Source organism: Plasmodium vivax, chromosome 8 (assembly GCF_000002415.2).
Source record: "Plasmodium vivax chromosome 8, whole genome shotgun sequence".
Taxonomy (NCBI): domain Eukaryota; phylum Apicomplexa; class Aconoidasida; order Haemosporida; family Plasmodiidae; genus Plasmodium; species Plasmodium vivax.
Genome location: NC_009913.1, coordinates 1,597,911 through 1,613,506, shown reverse-complemented (window position 1 = coordinate 1,613,506; position 15,596 = coordinate 1,597,911). Strand labels below are relative to the sequence as shown.

Sequence of the window (15,596 nt, the reverse complement as noted above, 5' to 3'; positions counted from 1 at the left end):
CAAAAAGGGGGAAGTGAATTATTCTACTCAAAAAAAAAAAAAAAAAAAACAAACATGCACATAATACATACATACTGTGCACATTTTAACTTAAACATGTCTGGAAGTATAACGGGTAAGCTGTTAACCGGTGGGCACGGGAAACGGGAAAAAAAAACAAAAAAAACTTCTCTTTTTTTTCCTTTTTTCTGCAAAAAAACTCCTGTGCAGATTATAAACATATCTGTTGGCGCAAATGCCTCTGCGCGTGGCGAATTACATTCACAAGGGGATAAAATTTACTACGTTCTACGCGCAAGCCATTTTGGCACCCCCACGGAGATTTTACACTCCGCGGCATGAATGGTTTTACAAATGCGATCAAAAAGGCAATCACATGTGCTGATCGCGCGCCCGGCTTAACTTCATATTGCGAAAATTTCCCTGGTTGGGTTCTTTGTAATTCCTGAAGAGGGGAAAAAGGGAAAGGGTGGACGTGAAATGTGGTCAATGTGCAACGAGCTGAGTTTTTCTTCACATTCGCATCATTTGGGGGGTCCACTTTCCGCTAATGTATTTTCCCCCAATTTTGTGCCACAAATTTTTTGCCGCTCTACGTCTTACATTTCCTTGAAGTCCCCCTGGGGGGCATTCTGGTTGGCGTAGCCGATGCTCAAGTTGGGGTGCCCGCCAAAGGCGCCGCCGTGCATCCTCTTATCCTTGTCGTTCTTTTGCAAGCCTTTGTTTTTCCTAAAGGAGTAATCGGTCCTATAGCTGTCCTTCATAACATGCCACTTGTCCTTAAATCCCACATACTTGGTACTCCCATCGGGGTTATACATATATTCGTGTCTCTTAAAAGACAAATTTTCCGGAACAGGATAATTCTTCTCATAACAGAAATCGTAAAATTCTTCAAAAATAGAATTCAATAATTTTACAATTAACTCCGTAGCTTTTTTATAGCCTATCAGATCGTCCGACGAAACAGACACATGCATTCGCTCCACAATCGGAGCTTCATTAAATGGCTTCCCCTTTATCTCAATGGACACAGAGTTATTAGTTTGTTCCTTTATGTAAGATATGTTAGAGTTATTTTTTCCTAGAATTTTTTTCATCACATCAAATTCTACGGGAAAGCCAAATATGTCAATTAGTTCAATTCGGCTTAACCGCTTCGTAGCGTAGGGGTTGTTCTCGCCTGGCTCCCCTTTGTTCATGTGCGCTTGGTTGAAGTGGCTACCTCCGTTGTTGTAAATGGCGTGATTACCCATTTTATTCTTCACTTGGTTCTTCCCCGGCATGGGGTTCGCACTCACATTCGCACTCACATTCGCACTTACATTCGCATTTGTAGTGATAACTCCACCCATGTTCGCATTTGTGGGCATATTTCCACCCATGCCCACATTTGTAGCGATACTTGCACCCATGTTCACACTCCCCGTCGCGCTTAATCCCCCGTTGTCGCCCATCTTCGGGGCCATGCTACTATCCATGGCACGCTCCGGCTGCAGCAAGTTCGCCAGCTTCTTCAGCATATCGACTGTGCTGTCGCCACTCTGATTAGAACCCCCCTTCTGCTGTGCCGACGCGGGGTCGTTGGCCGAAAAGGGGAGAAACTGTTCCACAATTTTACCCTCATTCAGTATAATACACCTAATCGTGCCAATGTCTGTAATGGTCAGCCCGTTTATGTCTTTCCTCACCTGCTGAATCATATTCTTGTCGTTAAAGGTAATTTGCGCAGCTGCCTTATCATTTAGAATTCTTATATTCTTCGCCCCCTTGTAATGAGAAAATAATGTTTTCAAATCGTTTTCGTCAAATACGAATGCATTTTGTGGGTTGTCAATGTATAGGCCTAAAGAATAGTTGTTATTATTTATACTGTTCGAGTTGTACGTATTGCTACTTCCTGCGTTATGTTGCTGCCCATTTGCGTTCATGTTCATTTTCCCCATTTCGTTGTTTCCATTGTTCCTGTGATAAGCTAAATCGCGCATCCCCCCCGGCATGTTGCTGTTTGGAGCCACCATTCTGTTTTGTTCTTTCGAGCCCTTAGGGTTCATTTGTTGCTTCACAGCTTGGTGGTTGTTCATACTGGTTGTGGCGGCTTTCCAGTTAAGAACGACCGACCGTTAAGAAGTGCACACAAAAGGAATATACATAAATAGCACTCTTGTGTTTATACTTATTTATACTCTCCTGTCGCTAGGGCCGTGGCCGTGTGTGCACCTCACTGGGCTGGCAAACGTTCCACTTATTCGACGGTGAAGATGCCGCGTGAGCAGCCAACCCTAAGGGGGCTTTTCTCCGCTGTACTTCTTTAAAAGTGGACTACTAAAACCAATTTCGCGCATGCACTTGGGCAGATATATATATGTGCAAAATATGTACACATATAAATACCTACCCCGGTGTGTATTTTTCCCCACTTTTCTGAGCTAAAATTTCAACTCCTCATTTATGCGGCCTCAACTGTCGCCCAGCTGTTGTCCCTACAAACTCTGCTATTTTGTAAAAGCGCCCAGGAAACGACTCCCGTTCGGATGCCCTTTGTCACTCCCCTTGGCTACTTCCCACGTGGAGGCACAGCATGCACGTTCGAGCTAGTAGCTTTGCTATTTTTGCTCACCCTTTCGCGTACATTAAATTTGGATCAATTGAAAATTCGAGGGGGTCGCACGGATTTTTCTCTGCAGCCATGCCTTTCGAATAGGTACATGACAGAAAACGCCAATGTAGCATACCTACACGTGCAGATAATTCCAACTGGGGGGGGTCTATATACACACCTTTTTATATAGCACAGGAAAGGAAGTAACGTCAAAAGGGCACAAACGGGCTAAATGAAAGATTCCCCCTTAACTCTACATATAAATTTTCATACTGTAACCCCTTCAAATACTGCTCTCTTTGGCGCGCCAAATTCAATAAGGAGGGGCAATACGGTATATGGTACTATACATATGCATTTATACTTACGCCGCGTTTCCTCCCCCTCTATACATTTCGAATTTTATTTTCGCGCCTCATCGACGGACATACACATCCTTAAGCGCTTAAATGCAAAGAATACGTTTTTTTTTTTTAACCTCTTTCGTGAAAACAGCGTACTGACCGTTTTATTCCCTACTGGAAAGGAATTTCAAGGCGGTTAAATCCTTTCAAGAAAATCTTATTACCGAGGGTAAATATAAACATATGTACAAATGCGACGTGCTATTCACGCGCTTGCGATGCCGACCCTGCTGCGGTTGGAGCCGGACGATATAACTTTATCATCAACTGGGTTACTAATTTTGGAACTCGAAAGGGGCGTAAAAACGGGCGTAAATTAAGCGGACGATGGCCTGAATGTTGTTCGTCCGTATTGCTGCGGGCGTGCGCATTTGCGGAAAAGCGAACATGCGATCTTTGGCGCGCGGGCATGCCTACGCAGGCCATTGCGTATAATTATGTACATATAAATATGTACGTATAAATACGAATAAATATGTATGTAATAAATACGCGTAAATATGTACGTATAAATAAAAATATATATTATATGTTCACGCTTATTCGCGCGCAGGCACGTACATTTTTGCTGCGCTGGGAAGGTGACGCGAAGGGGGAGAACGCCCAACGGCCAAAACGGACGTTCGCCGAGGGGCACAAAAATGGGAAATAATGGGAAGAACGACAAACAAAACTGCGAGCAAAAATGCGAACAAAATAAATACATAAGCGATAAATTAATAGCAATAAAAAAAAAAAAACATTACATACATGTACAACGAATAGCTTAACGGAGCGCCATAAAAATAATAAGCGCGAGTAAAAAGCGCAACAATTTTGAAAGATGAACCGCGGAATGCATGGAAAAAAGCTAAAAGCCCCTTTTCCCGTGGGAAAAATGGAAAAGGGAAATTTTCATCACCAAGGATACGATGCACGGGACGCCAGTGGAATGCAGAAAAATGCATGCGCATAAACGCGTCCCTTAACGTATTACGTATGTATGGGATGTATACCCCCCCGCGTGAACATTTTAAACGACCGCTTACCCACCTCGCCAAACTGTATTTCCCATGAAAGGGGAAAAGTTCATCCCCGTGTAGCAACAGAAAAAGGGGTGCCAAAAAAAAAGAACTGACCCATGCGCAAAGTGGAAGCGTTAACGGGAAGCCGTTTTACATTTTAAGCTTCACCCCATTTTGAAGCGGTCCTTTTACCGAATGGCACGCTGCGTACGATAATGTACATATTAGCATAAATGAATACAACAGCGTTCTCTCGGTGTGGTGATCCACTCCTATTCCATTTCGTCACGAATATATCTACACTTCGAAAGGGCAAGGCGATTTTATCACTCCATAATTTTTACCCCCCATAACGGTCTACATATATCACCGCGTGGGCATCCCGTCCAACGAGCGAAAAGGCATCTCCACTGGGGACCCCAACTGGACAGCCCCTTCAAAAGTTGGAAAATAAATTAACCTTCAACGAAAGCTTTGCACTGTTATATGTTCATATTTAAAAAGTATAAAACAATTGACCATTCAAATTATAAGTATTTGTCCAGGTGAATTTTTTTAAATTTTAAAATGATACATATCATTATGAGGAAGGGTGTAATATAATGAGCATAATGTGTGCGTGCAGCAGAGGAGGGGAGGAGGGGGAAACAGATGGATGTGCACACATGCCTTACGGCATGCACATGAGATACGTCCTACAACACAAGCGCAAGTGCGTCATATGGTACAGCTTGCGCGTTCGTGGGGGCGCCGTAAATGAATAAGTGAATAAATAAATATGTACATATATGCACATATGTATAGGTAACAATGCATGTGTAGATATGCACACATGTATCTGCTTATGTGGATCCCCCCCCTGCGAGGCACTCATAGGGCGCAGCTATGGGGAACGTCCTCGGCTGGGGGGGTTCAGCACACAACAATGCTGTGGCAGGAAATGACAAACGAGCACCGTCACTTATCATTTGTTACGCACACAGCACAGAGTTCGCGTGGGCACACGTGCACGTGTATATACACACATGCCTACACATGCGCATGCACATGCACATACAGAGAGATGTATTTGTGCGTGCACACTTTCCGAACCACCCAAAAAGGGAAACCCGCTTTTGTTAAAAAAAAAAAAAAAGGGAAATTTTATTCAAAAAAAGGGAAACAATGTGTGGATTAAAGGCAGAGAGGGGGGTAATAAAACAGTCATTAAAAAGGGTTCGCATTTGAGGGGGACACCTGCTAAGGTGTGCTATAATATGCTACGATATTCTGAGATGTGCTGAGGTGGGGGGGCTACACTAATACGAAGCGAAATTGAGCGACACAATGCGGCACAGAAGCGGAGTCCTCTCCAACTTCCCTATTCCACATTTATGCACTCGTCATCCACGTCGATGGCTGAAAAGCTTGGCACGTCTTCCTTCATCAGTCCTCTCAACTGGGAAACACGCAAAGGAAAAAAAAAATAAAATAAAATGATAAAAAAAAAACCCAATACGTGCGCACCGTTTTTTTATTTACAATTGCAACGACGGCTCTCCAGCAGAAAATGCACACGCTGAAGCATGCACCTCGAAAGCGCTCGTTTCCGTTTACCTTTATAAGTTTGTTGTCTTCTGCCAGCTTCGCTCTCTGCAGCGCTTCCTGTCGGTCGGCCTCGTACAGCTCATCTTGGTTGGTCGAAAATTCCTAAACGGGGAAGAAGCGGGAGAGGTGGCGGCGGCGGTAATGGTGGCCGCGACAATGGTGAGGGGCGTGCCCAATCGCGTGAATGGTACAGCGGTGCACCGCCACACAAAGGATGCAAATTAGCCGCTAGCGCACTGCTCACCTTTAGCGAGATCAGCAAATCGCGGACGAAGGACCGAAACGCCGAGGGGGACTCCACGCAAAAGTTAAACAGGTCCACGGAAAAGGTCTCAATCTGCTTCTGGTTCAAATTCTCAAAGGACTGCGTGAGGAACGTCTGCACGTGCTTCACTATGTGCGGTTTGGTAATTTCTGCGTCCGGGAGATTGACCACCTCGAACTCCAGAAGGCGCAGCATGTTCATAAGGATAATGGTCTGGTAATGAAACCCCGATTTGTGAAACGAATCCGTTAACGTTTTAAACACCTCGTTCAAAATAATGTAGTAAAAGGCTTTGCAAAACTCCTCCAAGTATTCCTTCTTCTTTATAATAATGTTGTGTAAAAACTGGTGGGTTATCCTCAACCCGTGGTCCGCAACTGAGGGGTGCTCATGCTTGATAGCCCACAAAAGGGACTGAATGAACGTGTTGAAAATTTCCGAATCGAGGGTGAACAGATAATCAAAACAGTGTCTAACGCAGGCATCTAAAAAGTTGTAAAATTTTTCCCGATGTTCCGGGTAGGATGAAAAATCATTCTTTATCATGTCTATGGTTGGCAATAACACGTAGTTTAACACGGTGGGGAGAATTGGGCAAGTGACATTTTCAATTTTTTTAAAAACTGTGGAGAGCAGAGAAAACACTTCGGCATCCTTTATGTGGGGATTACTATCTCGGTAATCTACCAAAATGGTCTCTAACAGCACGTTTAGTATGTTACTGGTCATTTGGAAATTAATTTGCTTGGCTTCCTCCACTGTTGGCAGATGTACATCCATCGATTCGTCAATTTCGTTTTTCATTTTCTTCTGTTCCCTCTTTAGCAACTCGGCTTCCAACTCCTGTATGTTGTAGCAACTCCTCTCAATGGTAGTTTCTATCAGGTGGAGGAACTCCCTCTTCATCAAAAATAAATTTCTAAACTGAGCATGCTTTATCCGTTTCGTCCCATTCGTCTCCACCTCCATATTTATGAACTTGCTATACAGCTGATATATTTTTAAAAAGTCTAAAAAAACTAAGTTTAGCTGCTCGTAGTAGAAATACGACAATGCGTAGGCCAATCTGCAGTTCACCCTCACAAAGGTGATAATCAGTTTGGAGTTTTCATATGTGCATAGGTGCTCCAAATTCTTCATGTCATTGATGGCATCGCCATTAGCCCCGTTGCTGTTTAAAAGGTTGGGGTCGTTCATAGCTTTAATGCCGTTATTCGCATAAATTAGCGAATTCCAAAGATTCATCAACTTGCTCATCAAAATTTTTATACTCTCCTGCTTCTCCTCATATGGAAAACACGAAATGACATGAGCAATCGCTTCGTAAAGTAACAAGTTCAATTTTTCTGGCAACTTATGCATAATATTGTTGTGAAATTTAATGAAGGTGTTAAAAAAGGACTCATTATTATCATTCGTATGGTTATTTTTGGCTATCACATTTTTACACTGCTTGCAAATTTTCAAAATAGTTTCCGCTGCCATGTCCTGTACCTTTTCATTCTCTGCAAACTCGAACAGCTTCTTCATCACCGTTTTTAGAAATCTCCAGTGGAGCTTCAAAAATCGATGGTACTGACTCACAATGTACATAACGCAGGAGGCCAAAATGGCTCTGTTTTCTTCCCCATTTTTAACCTCTATCATGTGTAGGTATATCCTCAGAATGTACATTAAAAAATCTTGTTCCTTCTTAAGCGTCATGCACATGGAGATGGAGCCCACCGCGTAGCTGATTCGGTTGGTCTTCGTGCTATTCCACACTTCATTTTTGTTCGTATTTTTTAGCGACTTCTCCGATTCCTTGTTTAGCAACTCCACAATCAGTTCCATCGTTTTTTCGGACCCCAAGTAGGTCAAATACACCAACGTCGTCTTCATCGTGTTGTACAGGGAAATTTCGGTCGTGTCGGGCTCGAAATCTCGGACCACTTCCCCCGTCTCGTTGTCATACGAAATGTAGATTTCCTGAGGTTTCGCCATTTTCTCGATGACGGTCTTCCTTATATCGTTCAGAATAAATTCGTAGAGCTTAATCCGCGGGCACATCTTTTTGATATCCCCTGGGGTTAAATCTATTTTGTCCAAAATGGACGAGTACTCGTTAATGTTGATGATGCTGCTGCCCCCTCCGGTAATGGCGCTGTTCCCGATGAGACTGGACTCATTATTCATCGTGGCGAAGCTGTACGTTTTTCTACTTCCTAAGGAGGACACCTCCAAATTGAGGGACATACCGATGGGGGATGTGCCCAGCGAATTCTTCAAGTCATTGGAGGAGCTCGGCACCCCGGGCACATTGGCCCCCCCCTTACCCTTCAAGTTATGCTCCTGCTCCAACCTCGTGATTAATTCTCTGATAAGCTGCTCCGTAAAAACGTTATAATAATCGATGATGATGAGGAAAACCTCCTCCATGTTGCTATTCGCTAGCATGTTTAGAAACTTAAAAACGATATTCACATCATTTGTATTGTTGTTCTTTTCGACGATTTTCTCTCTGTAATTACGCAGAAAGCTTGTAATGCATATGCTCAGCTGCAAGAAGTACTGCTCCCAGAATATTTTTAACTCCGGGGGGATGTTCTTCATTTCATTGGCATTGGGCAACAACTTAATTTTGGCGACCAGCTTGGACCACAAATTGATAAACACATTATCAAAATAAATGATATTTTTCTCGTCAATTTTTAGCATCACTATTTCTTGTATACATTTTACACACTCAATTTTGTACGAAATATCATCCCAGAAGTGGTCAAACAGGAGGTCTATAATCTGTATGTTGGTATCATTAAATTTGTATTTATCAAAAATGTACGTTAATGGGATCCATTTGAAAAAATTAGACATACAGTTTAACGTCTGCTTAATTAGGGATGTGTTTGTGCTTCTCTTGTTATACACGTTCGCCTCCAAAATGTACAAACATAAGTTATACACTTCTTGGAACTGACTAGCATATTCGTTTCTTAATTTTTCTTTTTTTTTTTTTACTAACGTTTCATTTCCAAACTCGAACACCTCCTCACTTAGCATGTTCAATAACTTCATATTATTTTCACATACATTTTGATTTAGCTTTGCCGAATTTACAATATCTGGGATGAAGCTCGACCACGAATCGGGCCACTCCTTCTTCACTATCTGTATTAGCGTCTCATCCAATTTGTTTAACAAATGTCGGTCTACCCCCACCGTCGTCCCCTCCGTAGACAACGTTATCGTGTAACACGCGATGAAATTCTTCATGCCCTCTCTTTCCTCCCCCGGCAGTATATTCCACTTGTTATTTATACACTCCTCCAAAATTTGCAGCCCATAAAACTTCGTATTCACATTTTCGCTGTGCTCCAAAATGATAGACACGGACCTCCACGAATTGTCCAGCATCTTAAACTGGTTCAACAGATTCTGCGCAAAGTCCCTTCTGTTTTTGTCCTTCGTGTCCAACAGGGCCTCCACTACGTTGTCCAGCAGCTTCAATTTCTCCGCGTCGAACGGCTGGTTTTTGTCCAGCAGCGACAGCGGGTTGAACGACTCATTTTCCATTTTTATCATTTGGGTGGATTTTTTGGCTTATGTTCTTCTGTCAGAGGGGTGGATGGGTCTTGGGCTGCTACTCCGCGGACTGCTTCTCCGTGGACTGCTTTGCCTTATCCTGCTTCTCCCTGGACTGCCCCACCTCGTGGTGATTCCCTCGACGGGTCCTCCTTTACCAAGTCACGCTCCGCGTCTGCGCACCTCCACCTGCAGAGCCGCTTCCTTACAAATGCTGTGTTCCTTCCCCCGGGGTCGCACCTTGCCTGTTTCTCTCTTCGTCCTTTTAAGCAGTCGAGATAACACGTCAACAGTGGGGGGGATAAGTAAGCAGACACTCCTCTTATAACAGCCGACCTACTGGCAGGTGCGTGCTTGCAGTTCCTTTCTGCTCCCTCTCCCTGCTATGCACTGCGGGGAAGTGCCTTTTTATACTCCTTCCCTCGCTGAAACAATGCCCTTATCGTAGGAACGAACACAAGGGGGGCACATTGGACACACGCACTTGTATATACGTGCAAAGGAGAGTGGTCATCCAGGGGCACGCCTCTCTGACGATCCTTTCAAAAGAGCTTCTCCCGCTTCGTTGCGCAGTTGGCGCAATCTCTGTTGTGGTGACAACGTGCAGGGGAGAAGCCGCAAAATGGTGAGCAGCGAACTTTCACAAATAAGTGAGAAGGTCCTTAACTCATGCCCACACGACAAGCCTCGCTGTGATAAACGCTCCGTACGGTTACTCCAGCGGGCGATGCTTTATAACGCACAAAGGAAGGCACATACAAACAAGGCAGCCCCGGATGTCCCTCAATAGAGTGAGTTTATTCTTTGCTGTTCACATAGAGTTGGGGTGGTGACACATATAACAGTGTACACTCCTTTATGCGCGCGCTTTCTGTATAAGGCATTTATACATCCGCTACGCAGAGGGGGAGCAGTACGTCCGTACACGCATAATGCGTACAAGCGCTTTTGAGGGCTTCCCCAAATGCAGGCCTACTCAGTGATCCCCCTTCTGCAATGCATCCTTGCGCAGCTAATACCTTCGCGCACGCTTCCCCCACATATGCCTTCACAAAGGGAGGTGCGCGCTGAGGGAAAATTTCCTCTTATATAATCGTGAAACCCTTTTGCCAAAAAAAGTTATGTGCATGTATAAGCTGAAATTTCACGATCATAAATATTTCCATGTATAAGGGGGACTCAAAACTGACGTGCGAATGGGCATTCTCACATGTCAGGTGTTTACATATGCATGTACATCTCCCTCTCTGCACGGAGTGGGAATGCTCGAGGCGAAAAATTAATTACATAAAAAAAAAAGGTTGGCTTCAGGAAAGCTCACTTTTCACAGCGCATACGCGTTCGTATTCTGGAAAGCTTTAATACGCGCTCTTTTGTGTTACTTAAATTCCCTATTTTATACTTCGACAAAATGTGCTTTGAAAAAAAAAAAAAAAAAAAAAGGAAAGGAAAAAGAAAAGGAAAGGAAAGGAAAAAGCAGTATGCCTTCCAAAAATGCCGTGAAAAATGAAAAGAGCCCATACACAGAGGCAAAAAAAAAAAAAAATGGGAAAAGGGGTAAAAAAAAAGAAAAAATGGGTACAAATGATCATAAATATATATTAAAATTGTGCAAATACGAATGTGAGTGCGCGTACTTCTGCCTTCGCGTAGGAAAACGCTCGTACATGTACATACCCATGGATACCTATCCCCACAGGGAGCATACCAGTATGCACTTGCTTCTATTCCCTCCGGAGCGTTCCTGCCTGCTCACTCCTGCGTGTAAACAGCCCTTCCGTGTGGGGGCTCACATACCCGTTTTCACATTTTTGCAGCCGCAGCTTCGGGAGGGGCGTTGCGGGGGCTACCCCGCAGGGCATGTAAGCACATACGTGCATAAAATGTGCGTATTTATGTGCCCATTTATGTGCATATTCACCTGCATATTCACGTGCGTATCCTTTCCCACCGCGCCTTCGCCTCGTATTCCCTCTGCATACGCCTACCCATATGCTGTATGCCTTCTACATGCACCCAAGTGCGCATAAGCCCACGTATGCGTAATCGCACGCATTCGCGCGTATGCTCCCCCGTCCCAGGGGTTTCACCTTTTGACCACCACTTTGCGCCTTAACTGTTGGCGCGCAAAAATGAGGCAGGGGTTCTCACATGAAGGGAATATTTCCCCCAAATGGGGGCGCAAGTACGTACATAAAAATATGCGCATAAGGGATGTTTGCACAAAATCTGTTTATTTAAAACGCGTTTACGCAAAATGTATGCATCTCCCCGGCTACTTCCCCCTCACCCCTTTGCACGTGCGGGATACGCGTACACCTCCTGCGGCATGTTGGAGGTCCCATTTGAGAAACCCCAGGGAAGGGAAAAATGCGGGCCAACTGCTCTGCCAGGAATTTTTTATTTTCACAGATTAAAGGAAAATTGCAGATGATCGTATGTTCTCCGGTTTCCCACCCCCCAAGTTCCAACTGCCAACTTCCAATCCCCCCTTAAATTGCGGTACCGCCAACTTACCACTGTTAGTAAATCCCCACGTGTGACAGGCAGCCACTCCTCTTTGAGGACGTCCTCCAATTCATATTTACCCACGCGGGGAACGCACAAATGGGGTGAAGCGTGGCCTAATGGGTAAGTTCCCCTGGATGGCTAACACGCTTTGAGAGGCCCATGAAGTGCGGATGCCCCATCAGCTGACACGAAAAAGTTGGCATATGAGTGATATGCAAGTGGGCCTACCTATTTTGTGGGATTCCAATTTGGGTAACCAAAAAAAAGGTGTGCAATTTTGCTAATCATATATTCCTTTTTTATTTTCACTTTTACGCGACGGAGTACTTCCCTTTGTAGTAGCCATGCGGGGTAACCGCAAAAGGCGCTCATTCATTTAAGCGATGTAACCCTCGTAGCATTTCCCCGTTCGGTTCATTTGTTCACCCCCCTTTCCGCGGTAGTGTACCCACCGCGCTGTGCTGCACATTGGATGTACCCATAATCGCAACAGCGTTTTACCTGCCCCATCAACTGCCCGGCAGAATGGAAAATAAAACACCACTGGGGGATGCTTCCCTGCAGAGTGGGGCGCCTTAACAGTTCACCTCCGTGATACTGACCCCTTTTCGTTAATTAAAATGTGTCCAATTTTTATGAGAAAAAAAAAGAAGACGACTAACAAATACGCGCGATGTGTAGGCGTTTCCCCCATGCGCAAAATTGGCAGAGAGAAATCGCCCCAATGGGGAAGCAGGGCGGTCAAATTGAAGGGGAAAAAAACTCCATACAAGTTATAACGCAACGGAGGGGGGAAACGCAAAGCAGAGAGTCCCCACTCAACAACGTGCCGGCCTGCGCTCCGCACAGCCCCCTCAATAGAACGCCTCCTCGTCGAAACCAATCCCGCAGTCGTTAAACGTCTTCAGGAAGACCTCGCTCGTGATGCTGCCGTCGACGGACGCCTCCGACGCCATATCGATGACCATGAGCAAGTTCTTAATGGCGATACTTTTGATCACGTTTGCCGCGAGCACTTGCTCTATCTCTCGTTCGGGGAAGTCGCGACAACTTTCATTCCGGTTCTGCAAAACGTTCCTAATTGAGGAGGAACAATGTAACAAGGGCACTTCTATATTCACAAAAAAGTTTTTAATCAACCCGACATCCTTCATAAATTGATACTCCGACGTGGTGCATATGATTAAAATTTTCTGATTCTCCCTTTTGGGTTTCTTTTTTATTAAAACCATGATTGCTTGCAGGACTGGGTTGCTAAATCGAGGCCCAATGCGTGTGTAATCGATGAGCCTCTCTATGTTATCCAAAATGACTAGCGAAAGGGGAGTTTTATACGCGTCTTCGAAAATCTTATTTATGTAATTTATCCTACTAATTTCAGAGTACCCAATTAGATTTTCCGGGGTGATAAATTTTGTGAAATGAAAACTAGCGCTCTTGGCAAGGTAAGCGGCAATGGTGGTTTTCCCTGTGCCGTTTTCTCCATAGAGAAGAACACTCAACAAATTTGTGTTTGAATTTTCTACAATTTGTTTAATTAGCAATTTGCATGTGTTTTCAATATTTTGGTATTGCTCCCCATAATTGATGATCCCATTGGAGAGCAACCCGTCGATGACGTCTTCTTCCGCTCCAAACGCTGGCTTGGTCTCCTTCAGGGCCTTATCAAAATCTTTCTGCGTTATCATAATATCATCCGCGTTGATCGGTTTGGTTAAATCGTTAAAATTGATGTGCCTCTCGAAAGCGTACGACACGGTGTTTCTCACTAGCCCTTCAATTTCAGCCCCAGAAAAGTTTGGGGTTTTTTCGGCCAACTCTACGATGTTTACATCTGCACTTAGCTTATTACTCTTTCGCATGCTCTTCGTGTGAATGTTCAGAATTTGGATCCTCCCCTCCTTATTGGGGAGAGAAATCTCGATGTGCAGTTCGAATCTCCCGGGTCTCAACAGAGCGTCATCGATTAGGTCAATTCGGTTGGTCATCCCGATCAGTAGTATATTATTCAAGCTGTTAACACCGTCAATTTTGGACAGCAGCTGATTCACAATGCTGTCATTTACACCCGTCCCACTTGAAGCAGCACTACCTCTCTGTCGACATATAGCATCGATTTCGTCTAAAATGATGATGTGTAGTTGTGAGTTCTCTCCACTCTGCTTGTACTCCTGCTCTGCATCTTTAAATAAATTCCTAATGTTTTCCTCGGACTGCCCTACATATTTATTTAATATTTCTGGGCCATTAATAATTTTGGGTTCTCTTGCATTCAACGTTTTTCCTATCTGTCTAGCTATTAATGTTTTTCCTGTACCCGGGGGCCCATACAAAATGAGTCCCTTCACATGCTTAATCCCCAGCTGCTTAATTATATAGTTGGGGTAAATTCTGCTGGCAAAGGTGCGTCTAAAAATGGTCTTAAATTCTTCGTCAAGTGCTCCTATCCCTAGTTCCTCAAAATTGAAATTACTCTTGATGATGTTCTTTTTTAGCACCTTCCTAGATTCAATAAATAGCTTCCCATCACTAATGCTGGTGAATATACACTCGGTGTTTTCGAACAGAATGCCCCTCTCGTGTGCCCCCATTTGTCTACCCATAGGGGTACTACTCACCGGGGAGTTATTCCCCAATTTGAAGAACGAACTCGCGCTGCTCTGGATGCCCATACTGCCAAGCCCGCTAACATTTCCCTTGTTTAGCCTCTTCATTTCGTCAAACTGGGCCGCCTTCAAATCTTTTATAACGCACTTTATCAAAATGTCACCACATTTTAGGGCTAGTATCTGCCCCTTCGTCAGTACATGGTTGATGAACTGCTTTTTGAAAACCCCCTCCAAAATATCGTCCTCCATTTCGATCAACCGATCGGGTTTCACAAAAAGGGTAAGCTCCACATCGATGCTATCAATTGGGATGAAATGGATGAGGTCTCTTTTGCTTTCCTTATCGAGGATATTCAACTGCACAGCTTCCTTCAGCTGGATCCTTGAGAACTCCCTCTGACACGTATTCAACGCTATTTCGTCCTTCCCAATATTTCCATCCCCCTTTAGGATCAAAACTGTGTTCGCTACTTCTGCGTATAGCTCGCTGCTCTTGGAGCTCCTCTTCAGGCTGCTGTACAAGCTCGAGTTGATGAAGCCGTAGTTGGTCAGCGCCAGCTCCTGCGACTGCAGTTTGCAGCAGTGCAGGTTCGCAGTCGTCATTTTGGTGCAACTACGGATAGATGTGCTTTACTGGGTAGGTCCCTGTACGTTGTGGTTCTTTTTTTCCCCTTCAGCTGCACTGTGGCTTATCTCTTCTGCTGCTGCTGCTTCTTCTCAGCTGAGAACAATCGCCAACGGTTCACAGAAGTGTGTTTTTTATAAAAACTTCTCAGTCACCTCAGTCGTTGCGCTTCCTCTGCGTAGATACCCATGTGAGGGCGCTACCTGGTGGGTATCTTCTCAGGAGGGGAAGTACTATATGGCTTTCTCCTACCTTTGGGGAATCTCTTCCGTTCGCCTCGACAGTGTAAGCCCGCCCTGCTAAACAACCGAACGGGATTAAAAAAAAAAAAGAAACAGTTAACCTCCAATGGGAGAGATGGCCCAATGAAACAGGCGTGAACTGTCTCCAAAGGTGCTTTTTACAGGTGCTTATTAGTGTATATACCT

At 44.4% G+C, this 15,596-nt stretch overlaps 3 protein-coding genes across 3 annotated transcripts, besides 5 other annotated features; all 3 read right to left on the bottom strand.

Moving 5' to 3' along the window:
* Nucleotides 1-599: 599 nt before the first annotated feature.
* PVX_119265 (hypothetical protein, conserved) lies at nt 600-2,084 on the bottom strand (the record flags this gene model as incomplete). Its single annotated transcript, XM_001613000.1, has 1 exon — nt 600-2,084. The coding sequence occupies one exon, from the start codon at nt 2,082-2,084 to the stop codon at nt 600-602; it is 1,485 nt and encodes a 494-aa protein (XP_001613050.1).
* Nucleotides 2,085-4,577: 2,493 nt separating this feature from the next.
* Nucleotides 4,578-9,576, bottom strand: PVX_119270 (exportin 1, putative). The gene is made up of 3 exons (XM_001613001.1): nt 5,842-9,576; nt 5,607-5,699; nt 4,578-5,448 (listed from the first exon to the last, which is right to left on the bottom strand). Exons 1-3 carry the CDS (start codon nt 9,421-9,423, stop codon nt 5,371-5,373), a joined length of 3,753 nt encoding a protein of 1,250 aa, XP_001613051.1. The 5' UTR covers nt 9,424-9,576; the 3' UTR covers nt 4,578-5,370.
* Nucleotides 7,751-7,776: a microsatellite.
* Nucleotides 8,836-8,857: a microsatellite.
* Nucleotides 9,577-12,518: 2,942 nt separating the features above from the next.
* PVX_119275 (N-ethylmaleimide sensitive fusion protein, putative) lies at nt 12,519-15,484 on the bottom strand. Its single transcript, XM_001613002.1, has one exon. The coding sequence runs from the start codon at nt 15,144-15,146 to the stop codon at nt 12,789-12,791; it is 2,358 nt and encodes a 785-aa protein (XP_001613052.1). The 5' UTR covers nt 15,147-15,484; the 3' UTR covers nt 12,519-12,788.
* Nucleotides 14,018-14,044: a microsatellite.
* Nucleotides 15,105-15,129: a microsatellite.
* Nucleotides 15,225-15,244: a microsatellite.
* Nucleotides 15,485-15,596: the final 112 nt, after the last annotated feature.